The sequence below is a fragment of the Pagrus pagrus genome, assembly GCF_965226575.1.
Source record: "Pagrus pagrus genome assembly, chromosome: 11".
In the NCBI taxonomy this organism is placed as follows: domain Eukaryota; kingdom Metazoa; phylum Chordata; class Actinopteri; order Spariformes; family Sparidae; genus Pagrus; species Pagrus pagrus.
The window spans coordinates 26,137,417-26,162,651 of record NC_140195.1 but is presented as its reverse complement, the minus strand read 5'-3'; the positions used below and the strand labels follow the sequence as shown (position 1 = coordinate 26,162,651).

The 25,235-nt window shown below is 40.8% G+C and overlaps 2 protein-coding genes across 7 annotated transcripts in view; both read right to left on the bottom strand.

The window, feature by feature from the left end:
- Nucleotides 1-17,991, bottom strand: part of LOC311265521 (MICOS complex subunit mic25a-like) — an 84,864-nt gene extending 66,873 nt beyond the window's left edge. The window contains exons 1-4 of one of the 3 annotated variants that reach the window (XM_084367267.1): nucleotides 17,750-17,991; nucleotides 15,327-15,417; nucleotides 13,518-13,638; nucleotides 10,819-10,951 (exon numbers count right to left, since the gene is read on the bottom strand). In XM_084367267.1, the coding sequence (XP_084223393.1) occupies nucleotides 10,819-10,951; nucleotides 13,518-13,638; nucleotides 15,327-15,417; nucleotides 17,750-17,833 (429 nt within the window). In that variant the 5' untranslated portion in view covers nucleotides 17,834-17,991. The remainder of the gene's footprint in view (nucleotides 1-10,818; nucleotides 10,952-13,517; nucleotides 13,639-15,326; nucleotides 15,418-17,749) is intronic. The other 2 variants (XM_084367265.1, XM_084367266.1) reach the window with 2 other exon arrangements.
- Nucleotides 17,813-24,304, bottom strand: LOC311265519 (E3 ubiquitin/ISG15 ligase TRIM25). 4 transcript variants are annotated; one of them, XM_084367260.1, is made up of 6 exons: nucleotides 23,513-24,137; nucleotides 23,221-23,292; nucleotides 21,571-21,710; nucleotides 19,944-20,111; nucleotides 18,884-19,584; nucleotides 17,813-17,899 (listed from the first exon to the last, which is right to left on the bottom strand). In XM_084367260.1, exons 1-6 carry the CDS (start codon nucleotides 24,128-24,130, stop codon nucleotides 17,892-17,894), a joined length of 1,707 nt encoding a protein of 568 aa, XP_084223386.1. In that variant the 5' UTR covers nucleotides 24,131-24,137; the 3' UTR covers nucleotides 17,813-17,891. The 4 variants fall into 4 exon arrangements, with proteins under 4 accessions (XP_084223386.1, XP_084223389.1, XP_084223387.1 ...); XM_084367263.1 differs by lacking the exon at nucleotides 17,813-17,899 and adding an exon at nucleotides 24,214-24,304 and having other exon boundaries at nucleotides 18,291-19,584; nucleotides 23,513-24,115; XM_084367261.1 differs by lacking the exon at nucleotides 17,813-17,899 and adding an exon at nucleotides 24,214-24,299 and having other exon boundaries at nucleotides 18,291-19,584; nucleotides 23,513-24,111.
- Between the last annotated feature and the right edge of the window lie 931 nt (nucleotides 24,305-25,235).

Here is a 25,235-nt window from a genome sequence, read left to right as displayed (position 1 = left end):
CTGTGATTAACTGCGTCTGAGTTTATACGTCTAAATGAATGAATGCATTTGTGCAGTACACGTATCCATGCAAAGTTCAGGCGTATGTGTGTTTTGCATTCATACAGTCATAACTTTAAATTGCTCGACGGATATGAATCTATTGATATTCCAGACAAAACCGGCGCACTAAACAAGGCAACTCATTTAACCTGTTTTTCACTCATCTAAATGGCATAATAGCAGTGTATTACCATATGTCTGACTAAATAAGCAGTCAGAGGAGTACATGAGAAAAAACATCAAGCTACTCACCAGCTCATATGTACTGCTATAATGAAGCATGTCCCCATCTGCCTCAGTCTGCTTCCCTCCCGTGTGTGTGAGTGCATGTGTGTGTGTGTGCATGTGTGTATGTGTGTGTGTAAGCAGCTGTTTCGCTCACACCCTTAACCAAAGTCTGAATGAGTTTCCTGAGTGTGTAAGAGAGAGACAACACTGTCGCTCCATCAGCAGAGAATCTCCAGCTGATTACATGGATTTAGGTATAAACGAGAGAGGCAGGTTTGTCCAATCAGAGCCGACATCTGGCTCATTCCAGCAGGGCTGCTTGACAAACAGACAGACAGACGGGAGGGATCCCAGCGCTATCTTGCTCTCGAGTGGTGCTGCCGCCTCACAATGCCATCTGGGAATAAAATGCGAGGAATTTCGCTTAACGTTTGGCCCGATGGTCTTTGTGGTGATATAGTGGCGTTGCTAAGGGGAAAATTCCTGAGATGTGAGCGGAATTCTGCGCTAGGGCTTTAAATATATAGTACTTTCATGACAATTACATCAATACAGAAGATACGCAAACAGAAAACAAGCACAGACTGCAGTGCCATGACACATTTTTAATGATGATAGTATGAGGTAATGTGTAAATTTAGATTGAAGATGTGAAAACGTATAACCGTAGGAACCCTGAAGGGCCCATGTGGGGATACATCAGTGCAGATGTTAAACGGAAACAGCCTAAAGATATTGCAAAGATCCCAAGGTTTCAGGCATCTCTAAAGCTACAGTACCTGCAACTCATTTTTTAACCAAATATAGGAACATGATGAAGCAAATTAATGAAATACCCCCGATGATGTCGTAGTGATTTGAGCTGCGTATCCCCACTGATTCCCTGAATCACTTCATTTCCAATTCACAAGGTTCTGATTCAATTTGACTCAATATGGATTCTGTTCTGGGATATTTCAGTAACAATACCAATTCTGCTTAGATATGAAAGCGTCCCTGTTGGTGCCCACATACTTTGCCGTACAAAGCGATGTATGTTTCAGAGTTCATGTCTATCCATCGATCTTAGGATTTTATGAATCAATGTCGATCATCGTTTCAAATTGGAAAAATCAACAGTGACTTCATCATGGTCATTTCAGCTTCAGCCTGCAACTTAAAATAGTAAACAAAAAGTCTGCATTACATACAGGGGATTGTGGAATTCAAAGATGAGGGGTGCTCATCAGGCAGCGAGGGTATAATGGAGGACGCTACTGCAGTGGATTATGAGGGATGTAGATATTCTACAGAGTTAAAGCTTTGTCTATTGGTGTCCCCATTAGTTCTCCAATCTTACGGAAGTACAACAATAAATGGCTGGAGTACCAATTTAAAAGAAAACAGTGGGATAAACAGTATAGCATTGCACTAATGAACAGAGAGTAGTTCATGAGTGTCAATGACACAGCTTTGAATAGTGCGAACAACTTTGAATAGTGCGAACATCTTCCCTATTAGAGTTTCCTGTAGCACTTTATAGTGTAGGAACCCCACCTCACCTAAAAATTAAAAAGCACCTTCATTGATGAGAAGAAATTGCAATTTTAGGGAATTAAATTAACTAAACTGACCAAACTAATTAAAAGTTTCAGGAAAAAAGGGCAGTGGTCATACATCACACAGTAAAGGTATTTAATTAGTGAGGCGATTGTTTGGACAGTCTTCTAGTAACTGTAAGTGTAACAAGAATAGATGTGTCAGGATCCATCAGATCCAGCTCAGCTGGTGATTGATCAAGGTAATTAATCAGAGCCGCATGTTGCCATGTCAAGAAAAGCACTTGAGGGCAAAACCACTTGAAATCATACTGAGGACTGGCTCCATTTGAGTATTTTGATCTTGAAATGTTTCTCATGCTGGGCTGACTGACAGCATTTATCAGTCTTCCGTCTCACACATACTTGTCGTTCGATGCCTATCTTATAATAAATCTGTCTTCACATTGCTGCTTAACAGTTTACCCTTTATTTGGGCTCTGAGCACCACCAAAACTCAGATGATCTACACCCAATTCTGTGCCTGAATGCATCCCGTGTCTGAGCACTGAAGCTGCTGCCATTGCTCTGCTAAAGTGCTGCTCACGCTACGCCTCCTGCATAGACATGGTGCAAGTCTCTCACCTTACTGTGGCAAATGTGTTGGAGCTGTAATCATGGCATGTAAGTTTTATAATGTGCTGAGTGATACAGTTGAATCATCAAATATCCAACAGCTCAACAGCCAAATAAGTGTAAGTGATGCACTGCTTTTTGAAATATTTAACAAGGGAAAGCTAACTTTTTATGACTCACAAACAAAAGTGTCACTTAAAGAAAGAAATCCAAGCATGAACAGGTTGTGACTGTAGTGACAGTTAAGCTCCCTCAGTTAATTCATTTAAACTAAGATAATTACTTCCTGTGGAACAATACAATGACACTCACAAATGCGTATGTAAGACAATGAGACAAAAAACGTTGACGGCTCTTAACAGCTCAAGTGACAACTTCCCTGAAGACGAAAACAATTTGAACATGATAATAAAATGTTCACTGTCACTGTGGCATTACAACCAAATACTAAAGTAACCACAATAAGAGAAGAAATGAAAGGTCATTGTGCGAAGAGGGATTAGGCAGTTTATTAGATTAACATGGAAAATAACATTTGTAACTGGCTTTCCAACGAGTGGATTTCACACTTGAAAATTTAACTTAATAGAGTGCACGATGTTGAGAGAGACAAAGCAACAGACAGAATAAGAGAGACAAAAAGAGGAGAGATGCTCCCACCTTGATGAAAAATCAGTGAAACATGGAACGGGCTTTTGTTGCCATCTAGTGTCACTCCGAGGAACTGTTAATCTGGCATTTTCAACAGATGGGTGGTTGAGGAAACATGCACATATGCAGCAACTTATCATTTAACTGAGGCTGAACTGAACCTTTGTCCTCGGAAAATTGACACTTCACCTTTGTCTTTAGCTCTGCGCAGTCTGCAAGCAAATCTCGTGTCACCTCTCGCATGACAATCCCCCTGTGGTTTACATGACAACTCTAATCTCAGTACCTGGGAGAGTGCCACTAGCTTGTAAGCCTGTTCAATTGTGCATCCTGCGGAGGTTCAACATTTAGAAAGCATCTGGCAATTGCTGGTGGAGGTGAAATTCACCCTCTGTCAAAATCACCTCCAAAAGGTTTTCCCTCTGGGACGTAGCTGTCACACACTGCTGAGCTTTTCTATCAATCTGTCTAACCCATGGAAAGACTTGTCTACAATCACCAGTGAAAATCCTGAATATGCACCATAAATATACAGTCGTGGCCGAAAGTTTACAAACAAAAAGAGCATGTATATCATGGCAGTCTTGAGTTCCAATGATTTCTGCAACTCTCATTAGTGATGGAGTGAGTGGAACACATACTGCTTTGTCACAAAAAACATTAATGAAGTTTGGTCCAATAGTGGATTTATTATAGGTCTAGAAGGAGGATTGTCTCCAAATTGTTCAGGAAAACCTAAAGTCATCAGCCAGAAGATTGGGTCTTGGGTGCAGCTGTGTGTTCCAACAGGGCAATGATCCCAAACACACATCAAAAGTGGTGAAGGAACAGCTAAATCAGGATAGAATTGAGGTTGTGGAATAGCCTTCCCAAAGTCCTGACTTGAACCCCATCAAGAACATGTGGACTGCTGAAGAAACAAGTCTGTGCCAGGTGGCCAACAAATTAAGATGAACTTCACCGACTCTGTCGAGAGGATGGGTTAAATATTCAGCCAGAGGACTCCCAGAAGCTTGTGGGTGGCTATCAACAGGGCCTAACTGAAGTGAAAATGGCCAAGAGACATATAACCAAATATTAGAATTACTGTATGTAGATTTGGTCATATTTTCAGAAGACTTATAATAAATTCATTACTGAACCAAACTTCATGAATGTTTTTTGTTAAGTAGTTTGTGTTCCACTGATTCCATCACAGAAAACTGAGAGCCGTAAAAAACATTGGAACTCAAGACTGCCATGATATAAATGTTCTTTGCAGGTGTATGTAAACTTTTGAGCACGACTCTATGTCTACTGGGTAGTTATTGTTTGTGTACATCATTTGTATTAAAGAGTGGGTATTCCAGATCCAGATACTTATTTTTCCAGACTTTGGGAAGATCTCCAAAGTCACAAAAGACTTTACATAATGTTGTCACAGGCTGAAGACTAGAAGACCTCAAGAAAAGACTTCAAGCAGCTATAATTTTTCATTAACAATGTTGTTCAAATACCATTCCTGAAACATGTGAAAGGGTTTGCATGTAGTGTTGAACCTACAAAAAAATATCACCCTTATCTGCGGCTCAACTCGACTTTAAAAGAGATATATTGTGCTCTTTATCAGGTTCAGAATTTTGTTTTGTATTTATACTAGAGTAGGTTTACATGCTGTAGTGCTCATCAGTTCTCTCATCCTGTCCAGTGCAGCAGCACTGTACTCCCCCTCTGTCTGAAATGCTCTGTTTTAGCTCCTGTCTCTTTAAGGCCCCCCTCCCAAATACCCATTCTGCTCTGATTGGTCAGCTTACACATGCCTGAGCCAGCACTGCTCACCGCGTCTCAAGTCGGCGCTGTTGTGTTTTCATCGTGAGTATGGGCATAAATCATGCACATGTGTGACATGGTGACATAGTGTGATGTCAGGAAGTCACAGAATTAAAGGCAGAACTGCTGACCAGGCATGTCAGGTACTTCAGGAGCAGTGTTTTACGTGGAAGAGAGGAGTTTCTGTTGGTGGGTACGGTGTTTTTACTTTCAAGATCTTTAACATGCACAAGAACCTATATAAAAGGAAAAAAACAAAGAGGCATAATAGGTCTCCTTTAAGGAGCACAATAGACACTTTCAGCTCAATGTTTAGCTATTCAGCTCGCAACATTACTGTTTTGGTTCACTCTCACCTTCTCAAAGTGTTGTTTTCAGCCACAGCAGCCAGAAGCTTTCAGAAAAAAAGCCTCTGAATGAAAACCTACTGTACACTACCTGCTCAGCACCAGGTTGGTCAACATAGTGGAGCACTTAGTGACCAATGAGTATAATCGCTACTACTAAAGAGGAGGAGTGAATATTAGACCAGGTGGCCAGAAGCATGACACCGAATGAAGGATAATGTTGCTCCATATCTCCTGGATGTGTAAATAAACAGCTGTTTGCTCACAAATTCGCCTTGTCAACTTAAAAAAGTTGATGAAATGTTAATGTTATGTAGTATCAGTTTAGTGCCTCTAGATCTGTGAGGCCCCAACGATTGTTCTCCTAAACATCTTCAGAAAATAAATGTTTTTAGAATAACCTGAAAAACCTGATTATTCACACATGGCAACTTCAACCAGCTCACATTTTTCCCCATCACATTATGTCCTAGTAACATACAACTGATTCACTTGCACTTTACAGTTGTGTTCAAAGAATCACCAAAGCTTGGATGGCATTTTGTATTAACTGAAGCTCCATCAGACAAAGTTAAAGGGCAGCTAATAAAATAGGCCTCCTAATTGTTCTGCAGAGAGAGAGAAATTTACCATATGCTAATGTGACTTATAACCTTTTTTTTTTTTTTTTGCTTTCAACAGGCACCAAAAGGCCATTAATACATTATAAAAAGAGAAAATCCCTTTTAGCCCTTTAGTTCGACTTCCTTTCTTTCCATTCTCCCGTTCCCCTCTCTCATTCTGAAATTAATCTGTGGAAGATTTCCCATTAACAAAGACCATTGACAGAGCGCAGCACAGTGGGTGAGGGCCTTGGCTGAAAGATGAAGAAAGAGCCAGAGGAAAAAGCGGGATCAGGCAGTTCACCAGGAAGAGGACAAAAGACAGGAGGAAATGAGTGAGGGAGTGAAAGGCAGAGAAAAGAAAGACACAACCAAATAGCCGATGCCGCACATCATTGTCTGGCCCTCTTTGACTTGTGACTCAGTGCTGCGCCAACGCACACACAGGACAGGAAGCACTTAGTCACCTGTCTCCCTTCTCCTCACACCTTTGTTCCACACTCAAGGCTAGATTCCGTACCTTGTTTCTATCTGCTCCTGCAGTGATTCTTTACAAAGCAATTGGCCACGCATGTATACTGTAAACTCTCACCTCTTGCACCCTCCTCCTCCTTTCTCATCATCACCCATTTTTCTATATGAAACACTGATGTTTTGTCATCTTTAGCTTGTTCTTTCAGTCTCTTTACTCGTTTGCCACATGTGATGGGCATTAAAGGTAACTTACATTTCGAGTACTTGCAAAAAAAAAAAAAAAAAAAATTATAAAATCAAAATTCCCCCTAATCAAATACCCCTTTCACACCCACTGACATCTGTCATGACGTAGACTGACTGTACGATTTGCTGCTTTCTACTGTTCCCTGTTTTCCAGCACAAGTTGATGAGAGATTGCCTTGTTATCTGTCTCCGCTGTCTCCTCCTTGGGCTTAAAGGTGCAATATGCAAGAATTTAAGTCCAATACTAAAATGTACAAAACTGATCAACAGTATGTGTAGAAAGAACAGTTGTGATGTTATGACGAATGCAGAGACCTACCGATGTTACCATGCTAACCAGCTAGCTCCAGCCCAAAGCTCCTGTGCTAGTGGCATAAATACCAATCCCAGTCTGTACGGCTAGCAGCATGGCTTACTGAGCTAACTAACTAATAGCAGCAACATTCAGCAGCAGTTAGCGGTAACTCAAGTGATATGCTGACAGCTATTTGTTTTGAGTACGAAATGTTCTATATCCTTCTATATTTTCTTTCTTTTCCTTTCCTACTTGTCCACCATAATTGATCTTTACTGTCAAACACTCTTTTTCACACCGCCATCCTCTTAATTGCAAACAATGTCATGTCATCTTGTAAACTTCCTTTATTCATATTTCCCTCCACATTCTTGAATTCATCCTCCTAAAAGCACTGAACAAAGATAAGGAATAGTCGCTCCATCTCATCTTCGCACTGTTGCTATACTCGTCCACCTCTTCACGATACTCCAGGAAATGTTAAATCACTTGTGAAGGCTTCTTTTTCACCCTCTGGTTCATTCGCTCCTCTTCAGCTCAATTCTACAGGAAATGTGTGTCATCTTCTCTTTCACTCCCATTCATTCTCGGCTCCTCGTCGTTCTTCATCCTAACCCCTTCATAAAAACGTTCAGTCACTTCTTTTTCATCCTCACATCCTCCGCCCAATTACTTAGTCAATGGTTAATCAGCTGTCACCTCTGACTTCTCGTATTCTCATACGTTCAGCCTATCTCATCCTTTTTCTCCAGGCAATACTGCATTACTTTAAACTTTCCCCTAAAAGGATGTGAAATTAACATTGGCCATCTGCCAAATTGAAGCCGTTCTGACCACAGCAGCCCACTAACTTTGTCCAGATACCAGCAACCATGCTGACACGTCCTCTAATTTGAGAATTCTGTGTATTTTCAAAGTACATGTACATGTAGCTGCAGTAAAGGTGTTCTCATAGTGCTTAAAGTGTTTTATGACACAAAGTAGCAAATGGCAAATGATAGTGGCTTAAAATTAGATTTACATTCAACAGGTGGTCAGACACACGACTCTAAATGAATGGTAATGTTGCTTCATGTTTACTGGATGTGTAAATAGTTGATTGTTTGCTTACATCATCTTTATACAGAGATATTACTTCAAACCCATGTGATATTCTGCTTTTTGTGGAGTCGTCACAAAGTGAGAAACAAATAAATAAATAAATAAAGTGCTTTGAAGCAATAACTTTAGAAATGAGAACGCTCCTGTGCTAGTGGTATCACAGGGCAGTGATACCACTAGCACAGGAGCGTTCTCATTTCTAAAGTCTTTCAAGCTCCCAGTCTGAACCACTACCTGCACAGCTAACTGAGCCAACTAGCTATGGAAGCTCTTGTTAGCAACAGTAAGCGGTTAATCTGGTGATATGCTGCCCCCCTATTGGTTTTCAAATCAATACAGAAATCCTGCTTCCTTCTCCATTAAAAAACGCTCTTTTGTTTAACAGTACTATTGACAACTTTAAACTTCAAATGCCCACATGTCTTGATACTTTCTGTTTACAATACAACTGAACAATGAAACAGTGCATAACCACTTGTTCCTTCTTCATTTTATGGTTATATTAATTAAAATTAAGAGTCATTATGTGGAAACACAGATGGTAGTCTCTGTGTAGCATCTATGTCTCAGAGACAGAGAATACAAATACACATTTCTACTCCATTTCGGGGTGGAATGAGTTTTTGTTTAAAAAATGAGTAAACTCAATAGTAGCCAAGCTTTAATGGTGAGAAGCTGGGGGTGATGAGAGGCCAACGCAATACTCAAAAACACACTTTGGTCTTTTCATGGATCTTTATCTGCAAAGTACCGTATTGAGTGACTCCTGAACAACCCTAAGGGGCAACACACTGTTTGTTGAACCACAAAGGACTAAAGAGGTCTACCTAGAAGCTTCTCCTGCTCTCAGTTCAAAGGGTGTTATTTTTTAGCTAGGGCTAGTTTAGACAGGGCCTCCGAATAATAAGTGTTCCCAGAGTTTGAAGAAATGTAATGCATATACCAGCCAAAACCTTGGTTGTGTTGGGCTGACAGAGTTCAACACTGACATTGTGCTTGCTTGACCTCACAGGGATTTCTGGTTGCATGGGACAAAGAGCTGTAGATGATAGGCGATAATGCCCTCTGGTTCCACAACAGGGAAACAAGTCTCATGTCAATGTGAGCAAATCTGCCCACACTTCATGTGTATGTGCGTATATGTATTCATATCACACGGAACAGTAATTACAAGGAGCCCTCGGCATCAGCGAGTCCAGTCCCGCTCGACAGGTCACTCTGCTCACGACGTCCCTCCAGCGGCTTTCTATTAGCGGTGTGGGAGTGTGTTGGAGTGGAGATTAGACGGGCACTACAGCATGTCTCAACACAGGAGGAGGGAAGAGGAAGAGGCGAGTGAAACAGGCGGCAGCTGGTGTGTAAAACAAGCTCTCCCCTTCCTACGACCGAACCTCCAACCCCTCACCATTCCTATCTCTAGCTACAGGAAACTCTCAGGGTGCAATTTACCGCTTGCACTGCACTGATAATACTGTCTCCAGGGCAGGAAGGAGAGAGTGATGGGCTGGGATAGAAAAGAGAGAAAGACAGAGGGAGATAGAAGGTGGGGGGGAGTGTAATGACAGACATAGAGCAAGGAAGAGAGGGAGAGAGAAAATGGTACAGAGAGGGGAGATAGAAAGAGAACAGGGATGTAAAAGGTGAAGGAGGAGGAGGAGGAGGAGGAGGAGGAGGCAGAGGGAGTATCACCATGGAAATTACAAATGCAATCCAAAGACCCAATTTGTGTCTGAGCGAAATGCTCCAACATGTGATTAAACCTGAGAAAAACCTCACCGGACTGAATCATTACTTGACCCTATACAAACGCATCTCCAGCTACTGACAGACACTCAAATGAATCCGCTTTTACAGCTTTATCACTGTATGTAAAAATATTAAATAAATAAAAGGCCTTCAGTCCAGAGTGCTGGAATGACTGCTGACCAAAACTCAAAAAGGTACAGTGTCATTACACACAGACTACAACAGCTCCACCAACAGGTCACCAGTGAACGTTACAGTGGGAAGAGAATTCTAAAATCATCCACCAATTCAGTGTCTCTGACCAAGAAACACAGACCAGGAGGAAGGGCTGGGCGATACTGTATCTAAACAATATCACAAATCGTTATACATAAATAAATATATATGCTTTATAAGTACATAATACACATGCACACACACACAAAATAAAATATGTTGCATAAAACAAATATGAAGTACTCTCTGAAGTAGTGTTAGGTTTACTAGGGTGGGGCGAGATGGACAAAATCAAATATCACTATATTTTTGATCAAATACCTTGAAAGCAATATTGCACCAATATTGTATGAATGACTATTGGTACTTTCACGGAAGTCTTAACACAATGAGGTTTTTCAGTAATGTGGATATAGTGACCAAGTTGGTAAAAACACGTATTGGAGGTAGAACTGTTTTATAAGTTACATCAATCTACTGTGAAACAGCCTTTAAAACCAGGAAAAGACAACACTTTTTCAAAAGGAGCTCAAAACTAAACCATTTTTAATATTCTTTAAGTCATATCCACCTTAATTTGAAAATAATCCTTTTGAGTAGTTTTATTTTTAATTATGGTATGTCTAACCTTCCTACCTTCAGTTCATGTTTACCTGCTGTCGGTAGGGAACTTCAATTAATTAAACACGCACAAGACGTCAAACAGACGCGTAACAGCAGATTCCGGGCAAAAGCTGAGCAGCGCTTTTTTGATGCCGTCTGTCCTTATTTGAGCTAGCAAGTTTAAATGTCATGTAGTTCATTTCACACAAAGAACACAAACAACAGAGCTTTCAGTTATGGACGGAGTGTGTGTGTGTGTGTGTGTGTGTGTGTGTGTGTGTGTGTGTGCGTGTGCGTGCGCGTACCAGTTTTTTGCCCTTCTCAGCTTCAAGACGTGTTTGTAGTCTTTCTCGGGTCCTGGTTTTGGTCATCTCCTCGCTCTCTCTCTGTGCCACCTTGGCCAATTCCTCCTTCAGTTTTGTCTGCTGCTGTTCGTACCTGTACACATACACATATACTAATGCTTCTTTTCTTTGCATACTGTCACATTTCCCCACAAGGGGGCAGCATAAACCAGCATATATATTTCACAAAACCAGACAAAGTTGTACTCTCAAATGACAATAGTAGCTCTCCTGTAATGAGAAGAACATTGAGAGTAACTGAGAAAAACAATACAAATAAAGTAGCTTGAATCTGTCAGGGAAATGCAGATAAGAAACAATGCACTCAACTCATGTGCATAGCTTTAGTACAGGGTGCTGAATCCCTCTTGTAGTGAATAAACACGAGAAAAATAAAGGACAGCACTTCTTCAGCATCTATTCTGGCAAAATCACAGTATAACTACACAGGTGTGCTTATTGTAGGTTATCCAAAACTGCACAACAGATATACCCCAACAGGGGGAGCTTTGTCCTTTTGAAGGAGAGCAAAGGACCACACAGGGTCTCATACAAACAAAACAAAATCTCATGGCAGAATAGCACCTAACATGCTTGTATCACAGGAAACAACCGATGATTTAACATCAAAGTTACGAATAGAACACTTACGCTCACAGATTCTATTTTTTAGCTCCTGTTTTGTTTTGCCTACATAATATATATTACATGTCAGGGTTCAGTTTGATCTCCGGCACTTTTCTTTGTTGGTTTTTCTGATAATGCCCTCTGACTCCACAACAGGATACAAATCTCATTACAATGTGAGCAAAACTGCCCACACTGCATGTGTCTGATCAATGTTCTAATTTTTCTATCTGACAGTCTGACTTAGACCTTATTGAAAGGAGGCATGTCTGATTGAAAAGAACATCCTAGGGCTGGGCGATATGGCCAAAACTGTTATCACGATATGTTTTTTTATATTGATCGATGTCGATAATTATCACGATATACAGTATATTTAACAAAAATAATGTTGAATTGACAGTTTTAAGAGTATTCTCTTAAAGAAAATAAAAAGGTAAATGTTGAGGATGATTATGCTGCTGTATTCTTTGAATATTGCACATTCTTGAGCTTGCAGGTAGTTGTTCAGTTCAGCTTTAATGCCTCCTGTTCTGTAAGACCTGATGTGGTTCGGACGTGCGACCAGACCACACCGTGCTTATATAGGCATCATATGTTAAGTGATACAGTACGTCATTGCGCTGGTTATGTCTTTGTGTCGCTTCGGTTTCTTTTCATATGGGGTAATGGCTGAAAAAGCAGCAGCAACTGTTGGTTGTCGAGCTGAAGTTTGACTACTGTAGTAGAAGCAGTGGGGCTGGGCTGGTGGCTACTTGAGGGGAGACTGACACTAGCATGCTACAGTAGCTAACTCATGCTTTCAGAGTACTGTTTGGGACCGCTCATTGTCTTGTGTCGGCTCAACACACAGGTGGTCACCATCATTCTGAGTTGTTGTGAGTGGGAGGGGCCGGAAACATGCATCAACCACATGCATTTGTTTCTCTGCTGTGCGATTTGCTGTTGATGTAGTGTTTTCTAGGTAAAGGAAAACAGACTCAAAAATAACTGTATCCTAAATAAATGTCATTAATTTCCTCATCGTTATCGGGGAAATTTATATCATGGAAATGACCAAGATCATTTTATCGCCCAGCCCTAGAACATCCACAAAACTTTTATACTGCTCCCCAGAGTAACTTCCAACTCTCCAATGTTTGAATATTGAGGGTCATCAGACCCAAAACATGACATTAAACTTCGGTTCCTCAGCCCTAACAATGACATGACCCCAACAGCCCTGCATAAGGAAATATTCCATGTATTCATACTAGACTATATGGAGTACCACAATCTAATATTGACATACTGGTGACGTTCCTGCAACATCATTATCAATGTTGCTCCAGTACCATTGAAACTGACCAATCATGTCCTTTTCAAATGCTATAGCTTAGTTACTTATGGAAAAAGACCAGCAAAACATTCACATGGGAGAACTTGTCCTTTTAAAGACATGTTTAATGCTGTGAAAGGGTTATTTTAGTTCCTACCACACAGCAACAGAAAACTGAAAAGAAATGAGAAATAATAAGTGACCTGGGTTTAAAAATAATTAGCGTACAGTATAACAACACGCTAGCCATGACAGCTTTCTCCAGACGTTGACTTTTGGCAGCTGAAATGATGGTCCTGGAGCAACTTAAATTATGATGTCCCAGAAACAACACCAACACAGCGATAACAGTGTTGTTGTCAATAGTTTCACACATGCATGACACATCTGAAAAAGCTCAGGCATACTTGCTGGCCATTTAATTTCAGATCAAGCTCCACCATGAATGTTTATAGAAGTTGTTGACTGAGCGTTTAAAACTGTGCAGTTTAGTAACAACAGTGCTTTGTTTAAGTCTTTTTGAGCAATGTAAACTAAACCAAGACTCTAGAGCAGAACAGAGGCTTTGTTAGCTGCTATACACAAAGCCTGGTGTGGCGATTTTCATACATCAATATTTAAAGTGACTTTTATCATCAATGGTTGTATGTTTACCAGACAAACTGTAAATCAGATTGAAATTTTGTCAACCAATCAGACATTTACTTCAACCCACCTTCTCTGTTCTTCCTTGGAGTAGGAGGCTGGTTTGCTCGTGTTGGACTGGGTGTTGGGTTGGGCCCGGTGCTGTGGGCTCTGCTGGGGTCGAGGGCTTGAGCTGGTGCTGTGAGAGGCACCTGGACAGAGAGAGAGTGGATATCAGAGGGCTAAATTATAGCAGAAGATTAGCTTTTATGAACTGTGGCAGTTTGGTGACTGACAGCCTTACTAACAAAATAAGACATTATATATAGTCATGCATAAAAAAATTAAACCTGGTTATCTAACTTGAGACTATTCTTATTTTCTTGTGAAACTCATGTTTGAAAAAGTGAGGGTCTATTTATATTTGAAGACTACATTATCGGGCCAACATATCCACAACATCAGATACTCCTTTAAACGATAAAAGCACTGGTGTAATATCAGCTCCTACAGAGAATGTTACCTTTATGTTGAGTTCCTCAACTCTGTTCATAGGTTCTCTGTTAGGCAGTCAGCCTAAAACTTGAAGGCTTGTCTGATTCAACTCGTGGGAGTTTCTGATAGCTTTAATGTAAAACCTGTTTCTCTGGCAGGGAGGACATAAATTCCTAACAAGTGAAAAGCATCTTTGACTCGTGGCCAAATTATCTGCAGGGTCATCTTTTACTGAGGGTTATCCTGAATTCGAGCCAATGCAGTGCTTGTTGTATTTTATTAATTAAATGTTTTACATTTACTGATTATAGATGGAAGGATTTCCAGGTGAGAGATTAAAAATAGAAAATCAGTGAGTAAAACCATATGAAACGAGCTCCAAACACGATGGATCCATACTTCCCATAATGCAGTGGTTCCCAAAAAAGGGGGGCGGGATCCCTAGGGGGGCCCGGCTGTGTCACAGGGGGGCGTGGAAAGGCTACCAGACAGCCAAAACAAAGATAAGAAAATATGACGAGGCATATCTTGCCCTCGGCTTCACCAGTTCAACAGTGGGTAAAGAAGAGAGACTGCAGTGTGTTCTGTGTCTCAAAATATTAAAAATATTAGTTTATCAGACAGTATTAAGCCAAACAAGTTACGATGCCACTTGGAGACTACACATCCTGAACAAAGACAAGCCTGTTGAGTTCTTCAGAAAAAAAGCTACTCAACTGTCATGCACAACAGAGTCACTTTACCAAACTGCTACACAGTAGTTTCATGATGCAGTAACTTTTTCCTTCTTTTGTTTTTTTCAATAAATTCTGCAGGAGGTTGCAAGCAAAAGACGTAATTATGTGTGTTGTGGGTGGGAGGCTTGAAAATATTGTTATATACAAAAGGAGAGCCCTGCAGAAACAGTTTGGGAACCACTGCCATCATGTGAGTCAACACATTGTGTTGACTCACACAGTTCCCCTCATCTGTATATGTGATAACCAAAAAAACATACATGGTTTATATATATGTTTGCGGTAGTTTAATTTAGCCAGACATAATTTATTCACATTGACTCAAAACTTTGTATGAAATCTGACACTTTACATTGAACTCATGCAATAAAATTAGATGGAATGTTTACATGTAATTAAAATACTTAAAGTCACTGTTTATAAATATCTTTCTTTGAGTGTAGTACAAATCTGTCATGTTCCCCTAAATGTAACTTGATGAACTTTAGGTCCACAAGTTTGCAGAAAAAGGAACAATATTTTTATTTTCAGAACACACACTCTGCGCACATACAGCATTTGTATGTGGTCTTGACAACATGTAAACAGAACATCAACCTGATCAGCCAGCAAACTTTGTTGTTCAGGTTTTCACTGGAAAACCTGTTGTGAGGTGGCGGTGAATATACCTGTGTCTTTCTGAGGGATTGAGGCTGATGATTTGCGTTCTGGAGCGATGTTGGCTACTCCTCTCATCCTCTGGAGGACATCTTCTGATAGCTGAACAGACACGCAAAAAGACAAAGACAGAGACAAGAAAATCAACACAGAGCTGAGACCCTAGGACTGCCCGTAAAGCTTTTCATTCTTTTATCTGTTCTGTACTTTACAGCAGAAACAAAGAGAAGCCTTTCTGGAGAAGAAGAAGTTTCAACTAACTTAATAACAGTTTACTAGAGTATAAAGCACACCATGAACATCATGTGGTGTCATCTGTATTCAAAGATCCTTTTATCTTTTTAGCTCTGGAGAGGACAGAGGAAAGTCGGAGGAAGGCAAAACACATGAACCTCTACAGTGTGCCAGTGTGTGCATGTGTGTCTGTGTGTGTCCAGGGAAATGATTAAGCATAGCTACACCAAAAAACCACAGTAGGCAGCACAAGCCACTGACTCACTGTTTCTATGACTCACAAAATTTGAATGTGCAGGCACGACTGGTAAATGGGATTATCTGTGAGGCTCTTCTTTTTGGGGTTTTACAGACATTTTCAACATTCATTATGATGCATGGAACTATAAAATATTAAACTAAAGCTATTCAAGCAAGTTATCTTTTATATTCAAGTAGCTGTTATGCAGTACTTGAGTAGCTGAGGACAGCTAGGTCTTAAGGTGCGTTCACTCCTACGGGAGATTTGGACATCCAACAAGTTCTCATACAACGCAGAAAGCAGGAATTTGCGATGACTGCAGGCACACATCAGGCATTCATACACTTTCAGTGTGCGTGCATGCATCAGTCTTTAACCCTTGATTTTGAAAGCAACCCATAACTGATCTCATCTAGTTGAAACTTTGTGGTGCGTTGCATCTGTGACCACACCCAGCTTCAGTGTTGGGTGTGGTCAGAAGAGTGCTTTACCTGTAACCACTCTCAACAGGCTGTGAAGGTCAGGGTGCACTAAGTAAATCCTACATCTCTGCAGCAAGGTGGGAATCACAACCACTTGAGATCAGCAATTTAAAGTAACATTTTAGGATGGTGTTAAGTTGCTCTTTATGTTACGGAGCATTCCTTTATCTATTCCATCTGATGTAGGTGAGGAGAATGCTGGCATGCAACAAAGGTCAAAGGCGTTCGTGTGCATTCTTTGAGAGTAGTTTTCCTACACTGATGAAATAGTTTTAAGGTGTCATATTTTTTTTTTTTTCTGCTCATCTTTTTCTTTCACAGTGTTCCACAGTCTCATTGTCTCCACACCCCCTGCCTGTGGAGACATGAAGTCTTGTACTTTGTTAATGCACATTAGGATTAAGAGTACTTGCTTTAATACAGCAAATCTCTCTTGCTAATGTAAAGGCAGCAGAATCATATTCATGTTATTACATGACTACAGGTATCAGAATCGGAATCAGAATCGCTTTTATTGCCAAGTTAGTTTACACATACGAGGAATTAACTGTGGTCTGTAGGTGCAAAACAATAAACAATACTTAGTATTGAGAATCAAACTCTCCATTTTAATCTGATTAATTATGTGCATACAAGCCATAATTGCAGGCTTTACTAGTGACTAAATTTAACACGTGTAGTAGTAGCTTAGTATTTGTGGCTGCAGCTACGATTGTATTACCATTTCATTGGTTGATCATGACAACGCAAAAGACCCACATTTGCAAAAGCACTGGAAGGCAGCAGTGTCAAGAGGCAGAGCACAGCACACCAGACTCCATTCAAAATATGCCGATATAAAGCCATGGTTGTGGAAGAATATTCCCATACATTAGCTACAAGAACATTTGAGACCACTGAGGTGTCAATAGGAACCTCTGCTTGATTTAGCTATACATCCACTGTGCACCTGACATGTTCCAATAAGAACTGGCGATATTAACGATTGGTTTGCCTCTGAACTGCTAACTGACCGTATTGTCTTTAACGTTGTTAGCAAACGCTAGACGGTAGCTAGTGAGTTGTGAAAAATGTGGGATTTATAATACATTTAGTCGTAATTGGTGGACAATGTATATGCCGAATGTACCAGAAGACCTTGAAGGTTTTCAAAATACGGTGGTCATCTGCCAGGTATGTTCCTTTGCCGATAAGCAAGGCACATTTCTAAATGGGGCTTTTTACAAGTGAAGTTTGGCGTAACGAAATAGGAGCATGTTTGAGGTTGTATGTCATCCTGACCCAGCCCCTGCATCCCTTTACGTCCTCCCCACTTCAGCAGCCGCTTTACAGGTTGTACACTTTACCTTAGTTCATCTCAGAATAACCTGGTAACTTTATTTGCTGTGTAGCAACATGCTAACGGCTAGTTAGCGCTGGGCGTAACATTAAAGAAACGTTAGCATGGCTTATCAAACGCTAGCTAAAATAGCATTACCTTGACTCCACGAAGAATCCTGACTCTGTCCTCATCATCGACACCGAAGGACACTTTTCTGGTCGTACTCTCTCCTGAGCCCATGTCTTCTGACAGCTTTGCTTTGCCTTGCGTAGAATAACGTTACTAACATGGAATAATGTTAGTGTCCTGCCCAATGACAGAATAAGTGACAGATGGGATCTGGGTTGCCAGATTCGTTTTTTACCATCCCCCTGAGACGGATCAGTGTAAAACTAGTTTGCCATTAATGAAGTGAAGAGATGAAGCGAGTACCTTACATAATTCAAAACACAATTCATGTCTGCCGTCATGGGTAAAAACTGTGTGTTTGATGTGTATTTAGGGACAATATACACGGTGGAACCGCTGTTCCTACCTATTACCAAACCTGGCAACCCCCATTGTCGAACTATAAATCACGCTTGAATAAATGATCTGTCCAGGGCCACCCATATACCATGTAGATATATATGTGCATATAAAGTCATTAATTCATACAACTATGGATACACAGACACTTTGTAAACAGACACAGAAACATTGTCATCAGGGTTTATTTGTTGCATAAACAGAAGCTTGTCCCATATTTAGCCTAAATGTCAGCGTTTACGCACATCAGTGTTTACTGTATATAAAGAAAATAACAGTCAAACACAAAACAAACACCTATAGTCCACAGAAATCATCCCTAATCATGAAGAAAAAAAAGACAATTTTGTAAACAAATCTTGTGATTAAAATGCTCAATTTCCATAATGTATTCATACTACATAGCTTTACAATGCCATGCTGTAATAACCAAAGTGTTTCCCAGTGGCTGAGAATTCAACTGTGGTAGCCAAAGTTCTGAATTATGGCATATGACAGCTGCAAAACAACATCACTTCTCAAAACTAATTTCCAAGTGGGAGAGTAAATTTTCCACCACAGTACTATTGCACATGGATTCAATATTTTGGCAGAATTGTGAATCCATCTACACTTTTTATTGTATTATTACAGTGACTTTGTACTTTTGGATTTTTTGTTTTAATTTCTTTTCAAAGACAAGACCTTAGTTAATTTACTTGTTTGAACACCAAAATAAATTCTATATGTGGGATATATTGAGCAGTTGTTGTGTTCACATACCACTCTGCAGTGTGATCCATGACTCTGCTGTGTTTGAATGTATACTGAATGCTGGGTAAACTGGCTCCCTAAACTCAGCCCTGAAGGTGTGGAGGTGCTCCCTACGCCCTTTGGTGCTGTTGAATGTTAATGTCCCTCCCTCATAGTCCAGTGCTATCTCAATCCTAATTGGATGATAGGCCATTTCCCCCAGAGCAACGTTACAGGAGGACTGACACACTGTCAGCTTGTTATTTTTCCACTGCAGGCGCCACGACACAGAGTTGTGTCCTAGACGACTGTGGTCACCACGGCGAGGGATGCTCTTGTAACACACACCCAGGGACCACATGGTGTTGGCCCCAACTTCTACCACCCATAAGTGCTCGCCACCTGAGAACCCCTGGGTGCACAGAACCTGGGGTGCGCTTGTAAAACGCTCTGGGTGCTCTGCATACGCCTGCTTGGAGGGGCTGTACTTGACCGTGCGTAGGTCATTGGAGACGATCAGGCTGGGGTGGGCGGTGCAGAGGTTGAAGGTGAGGCTCAAAGGGTTGAGCAGGATATGAAGGGAATCCAGGAGGCGGGTCATTTCTGAGCGGAAATCTTGGGTTTTGAGATCTGCCTGGAGACGCTTGGTGTTGAGTGGAGCCTTTAAGGAGTTCTTGGAGGGCATGGCTCCTGTGACAGCTTCTCTCAGCTTCTGATCAATCAGCACGAACCTGGAGAGGAAAACGTATTAACTCAGCTGATCTTCATTGTATCAGCCCCATGTGCTTGGCTTTGTTGCTCGGCATCACGTCTTTACTTACGTAGGCTGCATGAATGCACAGGCATATCTTTACATAAAGCCCAGCAAACATTATTCTGAATGTGTGTGGCCCTATATGGACATACTGTATAAACCCTTACTTCTTTTAAATGCTCTAATAGCTAATATTGCAAATGTGTTGACACTGCACATTTTTATCTACAATTCCATAAATACGTATAACCTCAGATTAACATGACTGACTTGACTTACATTTTTATGGGACATGTATGGACCCCATAGTTGTAAAAACAAATCTTTCAGTTCTACCTGTGTATGAACGTGCATGTGTCAGTCTCATTGAGGGTCTGTGTGGCACTGTGCTGGGCCTCCAGTAACTGCTGCTGTTGCTCTTCGAGTGAACACATCCCATGTTGCCAGCTCTTTCTGCGCTGACCTCTCTCCTCCTCCAATAGAATACCCAGGCGCTCCCTGTACCTGAACACAACACAACAACAGTACATCAAATAGGTTGTAAAATAGGAGCGCCAATGAGCAAACTTCATCTTAACCATTTTCCCCCTGTTAATATAATTCTTCTTCTATTATTACTAGTAGAACTGTCATGGTTTTCTAAATTCCCAATTCAATTTGATTTTTTGGTTGAAACTATTTTTCAGCACTGATGACTGTGTCATCAGGATTTGTAAAGATCAAGAGAGAGTATTTCACAACAACAGCTTGACTTCATCCTGGGAGCTGTGTGCAGAGTCCAGAGTTTTCAAGATTCACCATAAACAACGCAAGATAGAAATTCAGTTTGTTACAAAGTTCAGTTTCTCAAATCTGTCAAGAGTTTAGTTGGAAGTTATTTAGCTCTGAGCTCTAAGGCCAGTTTGGGATATTAACCAACAAATTGTTTCAGCACGATCGTTATTTTAGTGGTAGTATTTCTAAGTACAACCAACACAACAGCCTGAGCAAACTGACACATCTGAAAATAAATCTGCAAATATGGAGCTGCTGATTATGCAGAGGCTTATTAGTCTAATTGAACAACTTAAAAGAAAGAAAACATTTTGACTTAAAGTTGATTTAAATGAATGACCAAATGAATCGATCAAACTTTACATCACTGAATGATGAGATTCAGAGCTGTTCTTGAACTGTCCATCACATTTTAAACACTACTACTTTGGTCAAAAAGCTTGCAAATCACATACAGTGAATGACTGGTACGTTACGCTACGAGTTTTGGCATATATTTTTACCTACAAAAATCACTGCCTGATCCTCCTGACCTTCAATGCTAAAGCAGGAACTGCTGGAGATAATCTGACGCACATACTATAAATCATACGGTCATTGACTTTACACAATATCTTTACAATACAGAGAGGGTGCTCAAAAACAGAACCCACCTCAACCACCGAGGAGTTTACACGTCTTCTTTTAACTTGCACAGTAGCCTACTTCCTACTGATTGTTGAGTTTGATGTTATATCAGAAGTTTACTCACCTCTTTAAGCAAATGAAAGCATGTTTAAAAAACTAAAATCATTAAATATTCATGTCTACATAAGCATCAATCAGAGTCAAGGTTTAGATAAAGATCAGATTTGATTAACAGTGGCCTAGAAACACGAACAAACAACCGTCAGCTGTTATCTGACTCTAATTTAAATCCTGACTGGTATGTGACCTCACCCTTGTCCAACTAAGCCCTGCCAACTTCACACCAGTGAGAAGAGGACACACAAAACAGCACAGGTAATCTCTCATGAGAAATAACCAATGCTGCTGAGCAGAAAATTGTGTCTTCATGTGTAACATTGCTCATAGTAAGAAAAAAATATGTTTTCGGGCCCTTTCAACCTTTAAATCATCAGTGTATCTGCTCAAGTACACCACAGGTTACTTTTGAAGTATCACTACCAGCACACGTGCAGTGTATTACCTGTCCACCAGTGCAGCCATACTGTCCATGAGACTGACAGCCTTGTTGACTAGCTTGTCTCCTATAGCTTCAGAGGCCCCTTGCTCCTCTGCTGTCTTCTGTAGGAGACTCTCTGTCATCTGCAGCCTGCAGGAAACCACCTGCAAACACAGATTGAATGAATTTGAGATTTGTGTGTTCAACACATTAAGAAGAGAATCTGGAATGACTGGATGTACTTCTCTTGTAACCACCGGTTAAAGTGGCACAGACAGATGTAATTTAAGCATTTGAATCACTCACCTGGAACTGAGGACTCTCTTTATTCTGTCATAAGTCATTACGCCTTTCTCGCCAGTCAGGCAGTTTTCACGTTCCTGTCATTCACCAGTTCCAAAGTACAATGGCAGTTTGCCAGACGCTGCCGGCCACTTATAAAAGCTCTACTGTCATGTTTTCATTGTTTTTTTTCCCACGGGCACACAGCAAAGCTTCGTCATTATGTCTAGAAAACTCTTTATTTTACAGGTCTGTAATATCTGAATATGTTTCCTGGAAAGAACAATGCTATTAAGTGCCAATTTAAGAAAAATAGGAATTTCCTTGGAAAAAAAGGCTTGATTCAAACACAATTCAACTTTAATTTATCATCAATTTATTATTGAAATGTTATTCTCCTTTTTGTTTGTCAAATTGTATGTTTGTCTGCACACATTTTTTGGTTCAGCTGACATACTGTTGCACTGACTTAAAGAATAACTAGGTTGTCAGTTTAATGCCATTTCACTATAATTAAGAACAAATTGCAGAGTTCTTTGAGGAAACTGCTCGGAAAATATTTGGAAATGATTCAGAAATTTTGGCTTGTTTGTGTTTAACAACAAATTCCCATTTTGAAACTTCCTGTTGTGATGCTACAATATTACTGTAGGAGAAATGTCTGTTGAATAAAAGTCTAATGTAAATTGTGTTGGGTAGCCTTACTTTTGAAGGTAACTTATTACGAGATTACTACCATTAAAAGTAACTTGTTAAGTCACAGCATATCCTACTTAGAAAAGTACTGTAACTCGTGATCGTTACCAAAAATGAAAAACCCCTTGTGATTACTTGCACATGTTGCGTTGCCCAGAGGACACACATCTTCCTTTAAATGTATTAACTCTATCCACACCAAATAGCATTTTCCACGACCCATAATCTGTAACTGCGGGCTAATAATAAGAGGAATGACAGATGTACTATCCCCTTCACAGCTCTTTAATCTTTTATGTGTGATTACAAAAGATGAAACCAGGTTTGTACGGGGCATGTATAGTCTAACAAGTTCATACAATATGTATTTTTTTACTTTTCGACTATAATAAAAAAAGGTTGAATTATTTGAAGGATATGACAGTGAACCGAAACCGAGGATGCCTGACAGGTGGCAGCAGCACAGCCTTTTGGTTGCAAACAATCAGACGCAAACTTAGCCGAGACATACAGTTTTAGCAGCTGCTTCTATGAAAACAATGAAACACAGGCTCGTATAGCCTACAGTACATCATGTTTCAACACATTACTAATGACCAGAGGCTGCCTTCTCTGCTCTGGCCATCTTGCTAGCTGAGTTACACCTTTGTACTGACACAACACAACTGCACCGACATATCCACAGGTGCTACATACTGCCTGCCAAGACGTACTGTAGGAGAGAAACAGAAACAGTGCTGATGCATCAGGGATTTCCTTTTGTGTTTCCTTGTGGAAACAAAACAAACAGGGAAATAACTTGAAATTCTTACAGTAACAGATAACTTATTTGAAAATGTAACTAAATAAAAGATTACTTGAACTGCAAAACAAAATTGTTCTGTTACTTGTTAGAACAAAAAGTAATCTGAGTACTCTAACTTTGTGACGCATTACCCCTAACACTAGTAAAGAATGAGAATAAAAGTTCATGGAACAATAAAACTACCTTGCTGCGACTCTCCAGCGCTTGTCTCATCTCCTCTTCGGCTGCACTGAAGGTCAGAACATCGTGGTTGTGGTGATGGCCTTCTATGAAGCACGTAGCACACAGCAAGGTCATGTCGTCGGAACAAAAGTACTCAAGGGGACGGTGGTGGGTGCCACAGCTCTTCATCCCCATCTCATTCAAGGGCTCCACCACTGTGTGTGTCCTGAATGACTCCTTCTCTTGGTGCTTCTGAAAGTGCCTGGAGCACAGTGACACCTCGCACTTCAGGCAGGTCTTCACAGCCAGCAACTGCTCATCTATGCAGTGGTCGCAGAAAACCTCAATCCTCTCAGACTCAGTGTCAGGCTGCCTGTCCAGCTGCGGCGCGCTGGCTCGGAAGCCCTCGATGATGTTGCAGAGTTTGAAGTTTCTCTGCAGGGAATCCACCCCCTGGAACTCCTCGCGGCATTCTGGGCAACGTGGAAGTGTTTTGTCCTTTGTGTCTGCGGTCTTCCAGATGCAGGCTCGGCAGTAGTTGTGTCCACAGGGGAGAACCATCGGATCAGAGTAGAGCTGAAGGCAGATGGAGCAGCTCAGCTCGTGGGCTAGCTGCTCCACTGGCTTGGACAAAGACATGATGAGAGTTGATGAGCTTGGTAGCTTATTCTGTTACTTGTTGCTCTTCTCCTGTCACCCTTGTTGTCAAAACCTCATCTTACTTTGCCTTTCAGTTTTTGTTGTAAAACTCTTTTGTTTCTTCTTCACTGTGTCTCTTGCTTCTCACCCAGCGAGGCTACAGGTGAGTCCAAAATGAAAACAGGTAATACAAGCAGTAAACAGAGCAAACAAGGAAGTCAGCAGCCTTGAACTATTTATCGGAAGGGCAGGAGGTGTATCCACAAATGTCTGCACAGCAGCATTCCTTTCCAAAAGGCCCTGACATTTGTTCTACCTGGAATTCATAGCACCATAGGGGTTGCTGTTGATGGTTAAAATATGCTGCATGTGACAGTATTATACACATGTCCTAATTTTTTTAATTTAGAAGGGAAGCATCAGGACCCTACTTTACTGGAAACCACAGAGCACAAAACAAAGAACATAAGAAATGTATCCAACAAGAGATTCATATTTTATCAAACATTGTGTGGTTCATTGTGTGCGTGCAAAGTGAGTGTACAGGGTTGTGTTTCTGACCGTGCTTGGATCTACAGTAAATGTAAATGGAGGAACCTGGTATCATACACACATACTGTACAGTAGAATCACATGCACTTATGTCTTGTGTTGCCTGTAAACAGTGCAGGGGGAAACAGTCATCGGCTTCCACCTGCTTCACTGTTGTCATGTCTTAATAAAGAGTCTAGACGGTGCATTCAAGGGACTTTTCATTTGAGGTATCTAGGTCAACTACCAACATAAAGCTCAGGGAAAAAAACATCTAAAGTAGTTCAGTGAAAGTTCAAAGCAATCTCTTAAATTAAAGACCTGGGGTCCGTTTCACAAAGCAGGTTTAGTGAAAACTCTGAGTCTGTTAACCCTGAAATGAGGAAAACTCTGAGTTTTCCGTTTCACAAAGGGAGGTAACTCAAACCAGAGGAAGAGGGGTAACTCTAGCCTGTTTCACAGAGAGAGGTAACTTAAGCTCTCGGTCAGTTACCATGGTAACATGCTCTATGAACCTAACCTGGTCGGGACCAGGTTTTTCTCAACAAACCTCGAGTTTCTCTCTGTCTCTGCC

Bases quoted from the DNA above. Each gene is read 5' to 3' on its own strand.
- LOC311265519 (XM_084367260.1), bottom strand. From the start codon at position 24,130: ATGTCTTTGTCCAAGCCAGTGGAGCAGCTAGCCCACGAGCTGAGCTGC. The intron at 21,711-23,220 runs GTATGTAGCACC...CTGTGTTTGCAG, and splicing joins ACAGTACGTCTTGGCAGGCA to GTGGTTTCCTGCAGGCTGCA. The intron at 19,585-19,943 runs GTAGAACTGAAA...TTTCCTCTCCAG, and splicing joins ACATGCACGTTCATACACAG to GTTCGTGCTGATTGATCAGA.